The sequence below is a fragment of the Acinonyx jubatus genome, chromosome D2 (genome assembly GCF_027475565.1).
Source record: "Acinonyx jubatus isolate Ajub_Pintada_27869175 chromosome D2, VMU_Ajub_asm_v1.0, whole genome shotgun sequence".
NCBI lineage: Eukaryota > Metazoa > Chordata > Mammalia > Carnivora > Felidae > Acinonyx > Acinonyx jubatus.
The window spans coordinates 78,342,871-78,357,413 of record NC_069393.1 but is presented as its reverse complement, the minus strand read 5'-3'; the positions used below and the strand labels follow the sequence as shown (position 1 = coordinate 78,357,413).

The following is a 14,543-nucleotide window of genomic DNA, read 5'->3' as shown; positions in this document are numbered from 1 at the left end:
TGGCTCTGCGCTGAGTATGGAGCCTGCTCGAGATTCTCTCTCTCCCTCTGCCCTCTCCCCTGCTCACTCTCTCTCTCTCAAATCAATCAAACAATTAATTAATTAATTAAAAAGAATGACTGATCAATGGATGCAAACGTTGAGATGGGAAAAGAATAACGGGAAAGGATACTTACACAGACAACATGCTTTCCCACAGGATACTGACTAGTTAATGGGACAAGGAGTAACTTCACAGTAGAGAACCCTGGCACCTATCACCTCCGACACTGATCAAAGTGAACCTCACCGATAAGGGGCAAAGTGCCATCACGCACCTGTCCCCATGCAGCACACCAAGAGGGCACAGCACTGTTTCTGTGAGATTCGTGCCCAAAGTGCATAGCCAAAAATTAAATGAAATCACAAGGAAACATCAGGAAAAAACCTGATGTTGAGGGATATTCTACAAAATAACCAGCCAGTACTATTCAGAAATGCCACTGTCCTTAGAGACCAGAAAGGCTGAGGGACTGGCCCAGGAGGCAGGACACAGGGGAAGGGACCGCTAAATGCAACGTGTCCCATACAAAGATCCGGATGCACTGGCCCATGATGACATCTGATCTTATAATTCTCCCACAATTGTTATGCAAGATGTTAGCATTTGGGGAAGCTGGCTTCAGGGCAGATGGAAATTCTCTGTGCTAATTTTGCGACCTCTGTAAGTGTGAAATTACTTCAAAATGAACAGTTACACATAAGTTTTTAAAGTGGTTATTAGTTGATAATTAGTGAGGCTTGGTGATGGGAAACGAGGAGCTCATTATGCTACTCTCCCTACTTGCACAGATACTTGGAATGTTCCATGACAAAAAGTTAAAAAGAGGGGCTCCTGGGGGGCTCAGTTGGGCGTCTGACTCTTGATTTCAGCTCAGGTCATGATCTCACAGCTTTGTGGGTTTGAGCCCCGGGCTCTGCACTAACAGTGTGGAGCCTGCTTGAGATTCTCACTCTCTTTCTGCCACTCCCCTGCTCACACTCGCTCTCAAAATAAATAAACTTTAAAAAGAAAAAATAAGAGGGGCGCCTGGGTGGCGCAGTCGGTGAAGCGTCCGACTGCAGCCAGGTCACGATCTCGCGGTCCGGGAGTTCCAGCCCCGCGTCGGGCTCTGGGCGGACGGCTCGGAGCCTGGAGCCCGTTTCCGATGCTGTGTCTCCCTCTCTCTCTGCCCCTCGCCCGTTCATGCTCTGTCTCTCTCTGTCCCCAAAATAAATAAACGCTGAAAAAAAAAATTAAAAAAAAAAAAAAAGGAAAAAAAGTTAAAAAGAGGGATTTCAGAGACAAAACAATTGCACAGGAGATGTGGACCCCGTTTGGATTTGATTCAAACACATCAACGTCAAAGAACATTTCTGAGCCAGGCAGGGAGACTTAAATATGGATTACTGGGAAATACTAAGGAATCACTGTTGATTTTGTAGGTAGGGGTTTTTTCCACTGTGATAAAAAAACACATAAAATAAAATGTACTAATGTAACCATTTAAAGTATACAAATCAGTAGCATAAAGCATAGTCACATTATATGACCATCACCCCTGTCCACTTCCAGACATTTGTATCACCCCAACAGGAGACTGTCCCCATCAACAGCCCCTCCCCACCCCCCACTCCCCCGGCAATCACTAATCTATTTTATGTCTGTACAGATTTTCCTATTTGGGACATGCCATACAAACGCTACGTAACATGTAAAATACGGCCTTTTGTGCCTAGCTTCCTTCGCTTCCCATGTTTTCCAGGTTCATCCACATTGTGGCATTGATCAGTATTTCATCCTTTTTATAGCTGAAATATTCCATGGTGTGAATAGACCGCATTCTGTTTATCCGTTCACGTGTCGATGAACATTTGCATTGTTTCCGCCTTTTGGCGATGTTGAATAGCGCTGCTATGAATATTCATGTATAACTTTTTGTTTGGACACCTGTTTTCAATCCTTTTTAGGAGTGGAATTGCTGGGTTGTAGGGTGCTTCTGTGTACCTTCTCCAGGAGCCGTTTTCCAGAGGGGCTGCCCCATTTCACGTTCCGGCCAGCATTCCCACATGAGGGCTCCAATTTGTCCACATCCTCGCCAACGCTGGCCATCTTCCCTTGTGTTTTGTTTTTAAAATGATTATGGATGGCCATCCAAGTGAGTGTGAGGTGGGATCTCACTGTAGTTTTGATCTGCATTTCCGTGACTGATGGCACAGAGCATCTCTTTGTGTGTTTGTTGGCCATTGTTAGGTGTTTTAACGTGTTGTAGTTATGTGAAAAATAACTATCGTTTTTTTGGAAGGCATTACTAAAATATGAAAGGATACACATGACAACAAATCTGGGATTTAAAATACAACAGCAAAAAAAAAAAAAAAAGATAAGAAAACAAGTTGAAAAAAGGCAAAAAAGATACAAGAAAGGAATGCGGCAAAAATCTTTTGTTAAATCTGAGTGATGGCTGTGTGGGGGGAGTCGCTGTATCATTCTCTCTGCTCTCATGTATGTCTGAAATTTGCCACAATAAAAAAAGAAATTCTGCCCTATGAAACAAAGTCGTGAAAACCCAGGGTCATTACTCCGGTCTTTGTTCATTCAAAACAAACATTCTCTCTCTCCTCTCTTACCAACCTCACAAGGCATTTTCTGGGTTTTCCCTGGCAACCTCAGAGACCCTGCCTTCTGACATTCACAGATGTTGGGGAGACTGGGTGGGGGGGGACAGAGGGTCCAGACTTCTGGGACTGTCCCCATGCATCTTGAGAGACCAGTGCTCTAGACCAGAACACATGTGGGAAATTCGGGTCCAACAATCAATCAGCAAGCATCACAGTGGTCCTGGGGGCACAGCCTCAACTGCAGATGCTGATGCTGTCCTCAGTGCCAATGTCCAAAACAGACAGCCCGGGGCCCGCTGCAGACATGTGCCCATGGTCTTTTCAGCGATGCTCTCGGAAAACCACCTGCTGTTGGGGACCAACTCCACACTACCTGGGAAGTGGGAGGCACTGGAGGCATCAAATTCTTTTAAAAAATCGTGCTTTTTTCTTTTTAAGATGTTGGGAAGGCCATCTGTGTCAAAAACAGTCACAATGTAAAGGTAGCAAGACGCACGATTTAGTGCTTACATGTTGTTTGACTCTTGCTGTATGTTGGCCTTTCAATGAACTATTTTTTTCAGTTTATTTATTTTTTGAGAGAGAGCACGTGCATGTGCACGTGCAGGGGAGGGGCAGAAAGGGAAGAAGGAAAGAGGGAGAGTGGATCCCCAAGCTGACAGCACAGAGCCCGATTCGGGGCTCTTCGTGAGATCGTGACCTGAGCAGAGATGGAGAGTCGGACGCTTAACCGACTGAGAGCCACCCCGGCGCCCCTCAATGAACTATGTTTAAAACACTGACACATTAATACACTTCAGTTCTCATCTGTCCGGAGAAGAAGCAAAAGTCACTGGGACACAGCCACAGGCATTTCTTACTCTTACGCTGAAACGCATTCCACAGGCTGAAAGCATTCTGTGGGCCTCCTCTGCGGTCTTTCCCCAGGACGATCAGCTCTGATGGGTGGAAGGGCCCACCTACCTGGCTGCCCAGCCAAACCCCACAGGCTGCCCAAGGCCTCAGGCCCACCTCAGGCCCCAGGGCTGCCCCACCTGAGTGCCCGGGCCCCACCCCCCCAACAGACCCGCTTCCACACACGCCCGTGAGCAGCTGGCCTACCTCGTGAGACTCTACCCCCATCTCCTGCAGGGCCGACTGGAAATACCCGGGAGCGGGTTTCCCCACCACTTCGGCCTTGATTCCACAGGCATACTGGGAAAATAGAAAAGGACACAAGGCATGGGTTTAGGATTAACAGGTGGATACGGATCCAAAGGCCTCCCTCCGGGGAATCAAGGGAAGAGTGCCCCAAATGTGCCCCCCGGGGGCCGGGAGCCTCCAGGAGGCAGGACACAGGGGCTGCGAAACACATCTCATAGGCAAGAGCATCGCGACCCCACATCAGGGTGCACAGGATGCTGGGGGGCACCCCTAGCGGGCCCCCTGCTCAAAAACCTGAGCATGGCAGGAGGCGGGCCATCTGGGCTGATGCTCTCATTTGTCACCTGCCCTCCAGGAGAAAAGGGCCATGGCTCTATCTGCCAATGTGCTCAACCCTCCCACCTGAGCACAGGCAGGAAGGAGCCAGGGTAGCAGTGAGTGACCTGGGGCAGGTGATCAGGCGTGGGTCAGAGGGGACCCTGGGGAGCCCCATCTGAGCCTGGCCCTGGAAGCTGGAGGAGGGAGTCGGGAAGGAATCCCATCGGGACACATCAAGCTCCAGGTGTCGCAGGTGTTAGGAACGAGGCAGGTGGTTCAATGAGAGTCTGAGAGGAGAGTGGCAGTGGGCATGCTGGAGGGCCAGCCGGGTCAACAGCCGGCAGGCTGGAGTGTGGGGAGGAGCGTGAAGGACAGGACAGTAGAGTGACGACCAAGGAAGCTGAGGGGCCAAGCTCTGGGGCAGAGAGGGCGCTCAGCTTGAAGGCCCGAATAGGAGGGCCCACTGTGGAAACCTAAGAGGCGATTCAGACATGGGAGTACACCCCCTTCTCCAGAAAGACCAGAAACACCCCAAACAGCCCCGAGATCTGAAGGTGGCTCGGACAGACTCAGGGAGGTACCTCGAGCGCCTTTGTGTAGGCACCGACGTCCAGCATCAGGCCAGAGGTCTCCTTGTAGTAACGTCTACAAAAGAGCAGGAGGGGACAAGGTGAGCTGGGCCGAGGAGCCGTACCAAGAGAGACTGCCCTGTCCTCGTTCTGCCAGCTCAAGAGAGCAGAGCCACGGGTAAGGGTCTGTCCAGATGCCACACTGGGCATGACCGATGGAGGTCAGCATGACAGGGCCCAGGGCCAGGTCACCGCACCCGGGCAGGAGAGCCAGTGGGCCAGCAGATCTCAGTCCCAATGGTCCCCTGCTGCCGGCCTCTGGGGACCCCCGGGGGCAGACGGATCCAGCTGCTAACACAGAGAATGACAAGTGACCTGTGTTCCAGGGAAGGACACCAGGTCCACAGGGCATGTGGTGAACCCCTAACTGCTAATAACTAACCCCTAATTGCTGCCTGAAAAAGAAAACTCCATTATTCCACAGCACCCCGCCGCAAATCCTATTAGCCAGTGGTCAAGGTGCTAGGTTTCAGGGGCCCCAGATGCTCTTATGAGAAGACAGCTATCTCCTCCCTGTCTCACTGGAGACCCACACAGCTCGGCTCTTGGAAGCATGCCTTTCTTTTTTTTTTTTTTAATTTTTATTTTTTAATTTATTTTTGAGACAGAGAGAGAGACAGAGCATGAGCGGGGAAGGGGCAGAGAGAGAGGGAGACACAGAATCGGAAGCAGGCTCCAGGCTCCGAGCTGTCAGCACAGAGCCCGACGTGGGGCTCGAACTCACAGACTGCAAGATCATGACCTGAGCCGAAGTCGGACGCTCAACCGACTGAGCCACCCAGGCGCCCCGGAAGCATGCCTTTCTGAAGATGATCTCGTGATTCTCGGGAGCACAGTGCCGGCCCTGGCCTCCACTGTCCGGCCCACCCCAGGCCATAGGCAGACCCCTCAGGACACATGGTAGACGAAGCCTTCTTCTCTCTGAGCAAAGCCATTTGACCATAAAGAGGAACAGAGATAGTTTAACTTGTGCCTCTCTATAGACAGGGTTCCTGGAAGCCCGGGACTATTAAAATGTGAGACCCATCCCACCAGGTGCCCGGCTCTCTTTCCCATGTCCTTTGGGTCTGGGAGACATTGAACAACACAGATGCAGAGACCCAAGAGAAGTTCTCAACATGACACCTCACATGCAGAAAACCGCTCAAACAATATTAGAGAATATTATCACTGCGTTTAACCGGGGTGAGCTACAGGCAGTAAGACGCAGGCTGGGCCAGAAAGGAGGAACGCAAGTCTTCCCAGTTTGTGGGGGTTACAACCTGTTCTGTGCCTATCAGTGAGAACCGAGCTTCCCGGGAGCTGCCTCGGGGCTGTGCCCTTCCCTCCAGCTCGGCAGGGCCCAGGAACCCTGCCTGTTCGGCTCTGCCCCACCTGAGGCCCCGAGGGCTGCAGAAGTCTGGCCGGGGGCCGCCAGCACACAATGCCCGCGGGCAGTGCCGCAAGGCTTTGGCCAAACTCTTGGCTTTGGCCAGGGCTGGTCCCCCGGCACTCATTCGTCACGGGGGTTTGGAGCCTGGAGCCCCTGTGACGAAGCTGGGGTGGTGGTGGTGGGGGGGGGCTCCTGTCACGACAGGACTCGGTCTCCAAGCGAACCCCAGGTTTTCCGGTCAGGGATCTGAGGCTCTGTGCTCTAGGGGCCACCCCATAACCAGCCGGGACACCGCACACCTTCAGGAAGATAGATGCCTGGTAGTCAAAAAGAACTACCTCCTGCTTACAGAACTGGGGGCCTAAAAATGCTCCCCCTTTTATTTATTTATGTATGTATGCATGCATGTATTTATTTTTAACTTTATTTATTTTGAGAGGCACAGAGAAAGAGGGAGGGAGAGAATCCCAAGCAGGCTCTGCACTGTCAGCACAGAGCCCAACATGGGGCTCGAATTCACAAACCATGAGATCATGACTGGAGCCGAAATCAAGAGCTGGACACTCAATTGACTGAGCCACCCAGGTGCCCCCTTAAGAATTTTTTTTTAACTGAATCTGAGTTGTTTTTATAGTGTCCAGAATTTTTCTTTATTTCCGCTTTCTTCAGGAAAACAAAAGAGCCACCTTGAAGGCCATCTGTTGGCTGAAAACATTTTTAGACACACAATAAATAGAAGTGCCTGTTGGGGTGCCCGGGTGGCTCAGTCGGTTGAGCGTCCGACTTTGGCGCAGGCCATGATCTCACGGTTCGTGGGTTCAAGCCCCGCATCGGGCTCTGTGCTGACAGCTCAGAGCCTGGAGCCTGTTTCAGATTCTGTGTCTCCCTCTCTCTCTGACCCTCCCCTGTTTATGCTCTGTCTCTCTCTGTCTCAAAAATAAATAAACGTTAAAAAAAAAAAATTTAGAAGTACCTGTTAATTTTTTTAAATGGAAAAGCCCAGGTTATTCCAGGAACATAAGCGATTTCATGCCGTATCTTTTGTTACTGGCATAAGGAGAGCAACAGCAAGCCTGGCTGGAACACTCAGTTCCAGAGTGTTCTGGAACATTCGGTTCCAGCCACAAAGAAGAAACTGGGGATGCTGGGAAAGACCGGGAAAAGCTGGGGAGAAGCAGTCAGATAGATTTTATGCTTTATTCTTCTGCCCTTCCGATTATTCAGCACGGCCTCCCTTCAAAATGACCACTTGACCTTTCCCACAAGAGCCATTAACCTTCCATAGTCTGTCGCGTACACAGCTTAATTTTCTGACGGCAGCATGACAGAAGAAATTACAAAGGCAATTCCCACTCCCAGTCCAAACAGATGCCAAATGTAAATCACTCCATTTCCAGGAGGAGGACATTCTGCCCCAGTGCCTCCGCCGTCCTGCCTCCTCGGGGGGCGCCGCTCAGCCCTGTTCTGGCGGAGGACGGCCCCTCACCATCGACGACCCCCACTTGGACGGGACAGCTGTCCTTGGGCTGTCCTGAGAAGCTGCTGACCTAAGCCCGAAAGCTGGCGGTTCCTTTCTCTCGTTTTTGAGCACCCGACCCATAGCCCGAATCAGAACACCCTAAGTCAGAGGCACCCTAACCGCTGCTTCGTAAAACAAACCCTTGCCTACTCTTGAATGACAAAGCTAAAAAGCAGCTGATTCCATTTGTTTTTCCTGTTCAACAACATATCTACTTTGATTGCTACCTAAAATCTGGAACAAAAACTTGTAAAAATTAGAGACAATTTTAAAGAAAAAAGTTTTAACATAAATGAGTTATAACAGAGCTTCTCAATTATGCTGTTCTCTGGGGAGGGGTTGATTTTAGGGGTGCCTGAAGGACCAAGCGTGGAACCTAAGTGAATTAAGCAAGGCAGGTTCTATGGTTTGCAGTCCCCTAAACTTTAGAAGGTTGTGAGGTTGGAAAGGAACTAGGATGGTGAATTTTATGCGTCAACTTGACTGGGCCAAGGTGCCAGATATTTGGTCAAACGTTATTCTGCGTGTTTCTGTAAAGGTCTTTTTGGGGTGAGATTAACACTTCAATCAGTGGACTCTGAGTGAACAGAATGCTCTCCATTGTGTGGTGGGCCTCACCCAGTCGGTTGAAGGCCAGAACAGCAGGGTCTGACCTCTCTGAGCAAGAAGGATGCTGCCCACAGGCACATCCTTTGGACTGAGACCACAACTCTTCACTGGGTCTGCAGGCGGCCCGTCTGCCCTGCAGATTTTGGACTTACCTAGCCTCAATAACCAATTTCTCTTCACACACACATATATGGATGGGTGTGTATGTGTGTGTGTGTGTGTGTGTGTGTGTGTGTGTGTGTATGTATGTGTGTGTGTATCCAAATCCACTTGGTTTCGTTTCTGTGAAGAATCCTAATACTGGATTATTTTATTTTGTGTGATAAACACACGAGAATATTTTTACCTCCTAAAAGAAATATAGCTTCTCTTTTCTTTCCTGAAATCTCTTTTGTTTGCCTTATTGACAGAGGCACAGCCATGAAGAAATACTTCTCTACTATGAGAAAAACAACGAGCAGCACAAGATAAGTGGCAAGTGACTGAGTGTGGTTAAGGGGACAACAGGACGTGGTGGGGTCTGCGGTAAACCAGAGTTCATGGAGGCAGTGGCCTCCGCTGAGCTTCTGTGTGCTCAGGAATGTGGGGTCCTGTACTGTCAGATCTTCTGATTTTTCTTTTATTTCGTGAAGTTTATTTACTAATTTTGAGAGAGAGGGCACGAGCAGGGGAGGGGCAGAGAGAGAGGGAGAGAGACAGAATCCTAAAGCAGGCTCCGTGCCGTCAGCGCAGAGCCCAATGCGGGGCTCAAGCTCACGAAACTGAGAGATCATGACCTGAGCCGAGATCAAAAATCTCCCCATTTTTAAACACAGGTCCCCCCAGAATGCAGGATCTTGTGTGGGCCAAACATTTGCTCTCGAATACAACCTAGAGGTGACAAGCACGGGGTCCGGGTGGCACTCCCAGCATTTACCAGCTGGGGATCCTGGCCTACTTCACCTCCTTATGCCTCAATGAGCCCACCTGTAAAATGATGCCATGGCCTACAACTCTCAGGGTCGTGATCAGAATTAAACAAAACGGAGCACATAAAGTACTTACCAATGGCTGGTGGCCAAACACAAGGTCCCTCCCTTGACTCCTGGAATGGCCTGCCCTGTCCAGCAGGCAGAGGTCGGGAGTTCCCAATCAGCAGAAGCATCTAAACTGGGAAAGCCTTCCCCAGAGGCGGGCCCCCAAACTCCCGCAGGGCACGAAACGCTGGGGCAGGGCTCCACAGTGCCCCTGCACCCTTAAGAGCCCGTGACTCTAAAACCCTAGTGTTGCCTCTGCTGATGACAGAGTAAGTCTGCACAGCTTTCTGGTAAGCAACTTGGTGACATGAGTCCCGAACCTCAGATATGCCCACCATTCTAAATGCACGAAGATGCTGACCACAGCGTTACTTTGGTGGAAAATCAGAAATAACTTAATGTCCCTCAGAAGGTATTGGCTTAAAAGACTACAGGATGGGGGCACCTGGGTGGCTCAGTTAGCTGGGCGTCCTACTTCAGCTCAAGTCATGATCTCACGGCTCTCGTGCTTCAAGCTCCTCACTGGGCTCGCTGCTGTCAGCACGGAGCCCACTTCAGATCCTACATCTCCCTCTCTCTCTGCCCCCTTCCAGCTTTCACTCTCTCTCTCAAAAATAAATACATCTTTGGGGCACCTGGTGGCCCATCGGTTGAACGTCCGACTTTGGCACAGGTCATGATCTCACGGTTCACGGGTTCGAGTCCCTCACGGGCTCTGTGCTGACAGCTGGGAGCCTGGAGCCTGCTTCGGATTCGATGTCTCCCTCCTCTCTTCCCCTCCCTCACTTGCACTCTTTCTCAAAAATAAACATTAAAAAATATTTTTTTTAAATAAATAAATCTCTAAAACAAAAAATCTACAGGACAGCCTGTAAAAAAAGATTCTAGGAAAACCATGCCACAGAGATATTTTATTAAAAAAAATTTTTTTGGGGGGGCGCCTGGGTGGCTCAGTCGGTTGAGCATCCGACTTCGGCTCAGGTCACGATCTCGCGGGCTCAGGTCACGATCTCGCGGTCCGTGAGTTCGAGCCCCGCGTCAGGCCCTGTGCTGACAGCTCAGAGCCCGGAGCCTGTTTCGGATTCTGTGTCTCCCTCTCTCTCTGCCCCTTCCCTGCTCATGTTCTGTCTCTCTCTGTCTCAAAAATAAACGAACATTAAATTTTTTTAATGTCGAACTCACGGACCGCGAGATCGTGACCTGAGCCGAAGTCGGACGCTCAACCGACTGAGCCACCCAGGCGCCCCATAGAGATATTTATTAACTGAGTTTAGAGTTGTTCATAAAGTACTATCTGGCAAAGAATAGAACCCGGGCAACAAAGCTGGGTCGGGTTTGATACTGATGCTCTGAGTACATCCATTTGTAAAGATCTGTTTGCACTGGAAACCACGTGGAAGAACACAAACCAAAATGTTGACAGCTGTTTTCTTGGGCAGGGGAATGAAAGTACTTTCTCTTTTCTTCTTTTTGCTCATCCATAGGCTCTGGTTTTCCTCCCATGAACTTGTGCTGTCTTGGTGGTAAAAGATGTTAATAAAAATAACCAATGTGGTTTTTTAAAAGAAAGAGACATGAGGCACCTGGGCAGCTCAGTCGGTTGAACGTCCAACTTCGGCTCCAGTCATGATCTTGAGGTTTGTGGGTTCGAGCCCCACATCGGGCTCTGTGCCTTGGGATTCTCCTCTCCCTCTCTCTCTTCCCCTTCCCAGCTTGCTATCTCTCTCTCAAAAATAAATGCTTGAAAGAAAGAAAGAAAGAAAGAAAGAAAGAAAGAAAGAAAGAAAGAAAGAAATAGTGAGGACTGTGCTAAAGGCTCCGACAAAAATGTTGGTAATAAGATCACAACTTTACAGAGGTCATGCTCTGCAGCCCGAGATGTGGAGCCCGGCCCAGAGCTTTCCTCTGGGCCATCAAGCCTTTTCTTTCCTACTCACGTGTCCCCTGGAGACAATCCTTCAATGCCTTGTGCTGTACCCTGTGCGAACGCACCTAACCTTGGGACAGCCAGCACTGGCGCCCTGAGACTCCATGGAGCTTCTGTCCCCAGTGGCCCTCCCCTCCCCTCCCCTCCCCCAGCCTCTCCCAGCCCTGAGCCGGCATGGAAGCCTGACCAACCTGCTCCTGAAGTCACAAGATTCTACTTTCCTCATACATCATTAAAAGAAAGGAAGGAAGAAATCAAGAAAGAAACAAAGCAGGGGGGGAAACGGAAGGCAGCCTGTGCCCACCCCACACCCACTTTTCTGCACCATTTACTGATTCTCTAAGGCACAGGCCCACAGAACGGCATGCAAAGCAGCCAGAAACGCTCTTCCTGAAGCTGACTTACCCTTTTCCCAGAGATATGAGCACAGGATTGTCCAGCTCCATGAGCACCTGAAAGGCCTTATTCATGTTTTGGTAAGAAAAGCTTTCTCCTGCATCTGCTATTACGACACAGTTCGGGTTGGACGTGTCGATCTGGGCAAATTCTGAGCGGATTCCTGAAAAGAGAAAAAAGGATAAAGCCCTGGGGTGACGTGGCCTACCTCCCATCTCCTCCCAGGGACCCCTTCTGCCTGCCACGTGGGCCCTGCCCCTTTCTCGGATGTTCCTCCTGACGCTTACAGCTGTACGGGAGGTGAACCAGGAAGGGCTGTTGCTCCCGTTGTACAGATGAAGGAATGTTCCACAGTTAGGGCTTGTTAGGAGAAAGACGGGCCCGCCCTTGGGGTCCCTGCCCCAACACTGGCATCACCCCAGGGACTACCCAGCTCAATACCACAGGTAGGAAACCCACAGCCCTGCAACTGAGAAGAGATTTGCCTGGAAGACACAGATCCCTGGATGTAGGGTCAAATCCGGCTGCTGGTAACCTTTAGAGGGCGGCTGTTGCTGCACCCAGACTCTAGGAACCATCGAGCATTCCAGCCCCATGCCACTGAACACAGCAGAGCTGGGACACACACACAGGCTGAAAAGAAGGAGCAGAAGCTCACCCCTGCTGGCCCAGCTCACCCGTCCTTAGGAAGGCCTCACCCCTGCTGGCCTGGCTCTCCAATCCCCTGAGGAAAGCTTCTTCTTCCTTCACCTTCTCTGCCCTCCCCAATTTTCCATCAAACAGGGAAAGTTGCAGGGCACCTGGGCGGCTCAGTTGGTTAAGTGTCTGCCTCTTGATTTCCACTCAGGTCACGATCTCAGGGTCATGACATCAAGCCCTGTGTCAGACTCCGCGCTGAGCATGAGCCTGTTTAAGATTCTCTCTCTCTCTCTCTCTCTCTCACTCTCACTCTCGCTCTCTGTGTCTCTCTCTGCCACTCCCCTGCTTGCACACTTGGTCCCTCTCTCTCTCTCTCTCTCAAAAGAAATAAACTTAAAAAACAAAACAAAACAAAGAGGTGCCCGGGTGGCTCAGCCTGTTAAGCGTCCGACTTCAGCTCAGGTCATGCTCTCACGGGTCCTGGGTTCAAGCCCCACATCAGGCTCTGTGCTGACAGCTCAGAGCCTGGATCCCGCTTCAGATTCTGTCTCTCCCTCTCTCTCTGCCCCTCCCCCACTTGCTCTCTGTTTCTCTCTCTCTCTCAAAAATAAATGAAATGTTAAAAAAAATTTTTTTTTAATAAAAACAAACAAGCAAACAAACAAAAACCCAGCAGGCCTGGGCTGCTTGGATCCTGCAAATTCCAAAGAAAGGCTGACCTCAGGACGGGCCTTCCACCAGCACCTGGGAGATCACCTCTGAGCCCCTGGAATATTCCACCAGAAAAGAGTGTTTTGTAAGCCTGGGGCCCTGGGGGGTTGGAGACTGAGCAGCCAGGGTTAGTCACCCAGGTGCTACAGACCCACGTGAGGGATCCTTAATAGAAACCCTGGGCACAAGGCTCCAGTCAGCTTCTCTGGGTGACAACATGTCACAGGTGCTGTCACCCACCTCTGCTGGGAGAATCAGGTGCATCTCAGGGCAACTCCACGGGAGGGGACCACTGGAAGGTCGCCTGGATTCTCCCGGAGTTCACCCACACCTCTCTTCCCCTTACTGAGTTCACGCTGTGTTCTTTCACTGTGGGAAGCTGTGACTGAGTCTGACAGCTTTTCTGAGCCCTGTGAGTCCTTCTAGCAAATCATCAAGCCTGAGTGTGGTCTGGAGAACCCCTGACACAACTAGATGCCGTATGATTCTATTTATATAAAACTCTAGACAAGGCAGACCTATTCAGAAGGGAAAAAACCAGAACACTAGGTACCCCCGAGGCAGGAGGGGATGGGCACTGACTGGGCAGCACGTGAGGGAACTTTCAAGGTGATGGTCAAGTTCTAGATCCTGATCGTGACAGGGTTTCGCATCTGCGAAAACTCAGAAGTACACTAGAGAGGTCTGCATGTCACCGTGCATAAATTTCCTATCAGAAAGAAGAAATATAAACAGATGTTGAACCCTAGTTAATGATGTGCTGAAGTTTTGGGGATGTGTACCAATGTCTGCTGTTTACCTTGAGACGCATCAAAAAGATAAGATGAAAAGATGGACGGAGGGACGGGCAGACGCATGAAGAACAAAATACAGTAAAAACGTCACTGGTAAAGTCAAGGTGACGAGCATACAAATACCCCAACTAAAATTCCTTCGGCTTCGCTGTATGTTTCAAAATGTCATAATAAAATGCTGGCAGTGGGGCGGGGGGGGGGGGGGGGGGGTGGAGAATTCATCAACAATAAAACTTGGAAAAAGATTCCAAGTCTGAAAACAGAGTCAGGACTGCAGCCCAAGAGGCCACTCTGGCTGCCCCTCCAGCCAGTGCGAGCTCTAATATCCACTTGCTTCTGCGCCCTTAAGAGGCAGATGCTGACCCTCCCCCCTCCCTCCCTGATCACTCCACCCCCAACCCTCCCTTTGCCCCAGGGGCAGGGATTTTCTCTCTGAAGTTTTTCCTTCTCTTTGAGGACCTGTTCTAAAGACTGCTGGCCGTGATCCCAGATCACAGAGGAAGGATTTTTGAGAAACAGGATTTCTAAAGCCTGGGCATATTGCCCTTGACTGGCACCAGAGCTATGGATTTGACACTCGGGCCTTTCAGGGAGCACCCTCAAACTCCGGGGGCCCCCCGCTCCTGCCGGGAGGCAAAGTATCCTTCTGCCAGTGGTTTGTAAATAAAAATACCAAGCGCCGGGGAAGAAAGAGGGCTTGGTGCATCGACAGGAAAGTGTCCTGAATTCCGAAGCACTGCTTATGTTTCTTCTTTTTAAATATTCAGAAGGTACCAGATAATACTGCTCCTTCCACTTCTTTCCAGAAGAACTCCGCACCGAGGGTCAAA

General features: G+C 50.4%; 1 protein-coding gene across 6 annotated transcripts in view; it reads right to left on the bottom strand.

Moving 5' to 3' along the window:
* LHPP (phospholysine phosphohistidine inorganic pyrophosphate phosphatase) overlaps positions 1–14,543 on the bottom strand; it is a 118,968-nt gene that overhangs the window by 85,689 nt on the left and 18,736 nt on the right. For 5 of the 6 annotated variants that reach the window (XM_027063336.2, XM_027063338.2, XM_027063335.2 and 2 more), the window contains exons 3-5: positions 11,579–11,732; positions 4,683–4,746; positions 3,742–3,834 (exon numbers count right to left, since the gene is read on the bottom strand). In XM_027063336.2, the coding sequence (XP_026919137.1) occupies positions 3,742–3,834; positions 4,683–4,746; positions 11,579–11,732 (311 nt within the window). The remainder of the gene's footprint in view (positions 1–3,741; positions 3,835–4,682; positions 4,747–11,578; positions 11,733–14,543) is intronic. The other variant, XM_027063339.2, reaches the window with a different exon arrangement.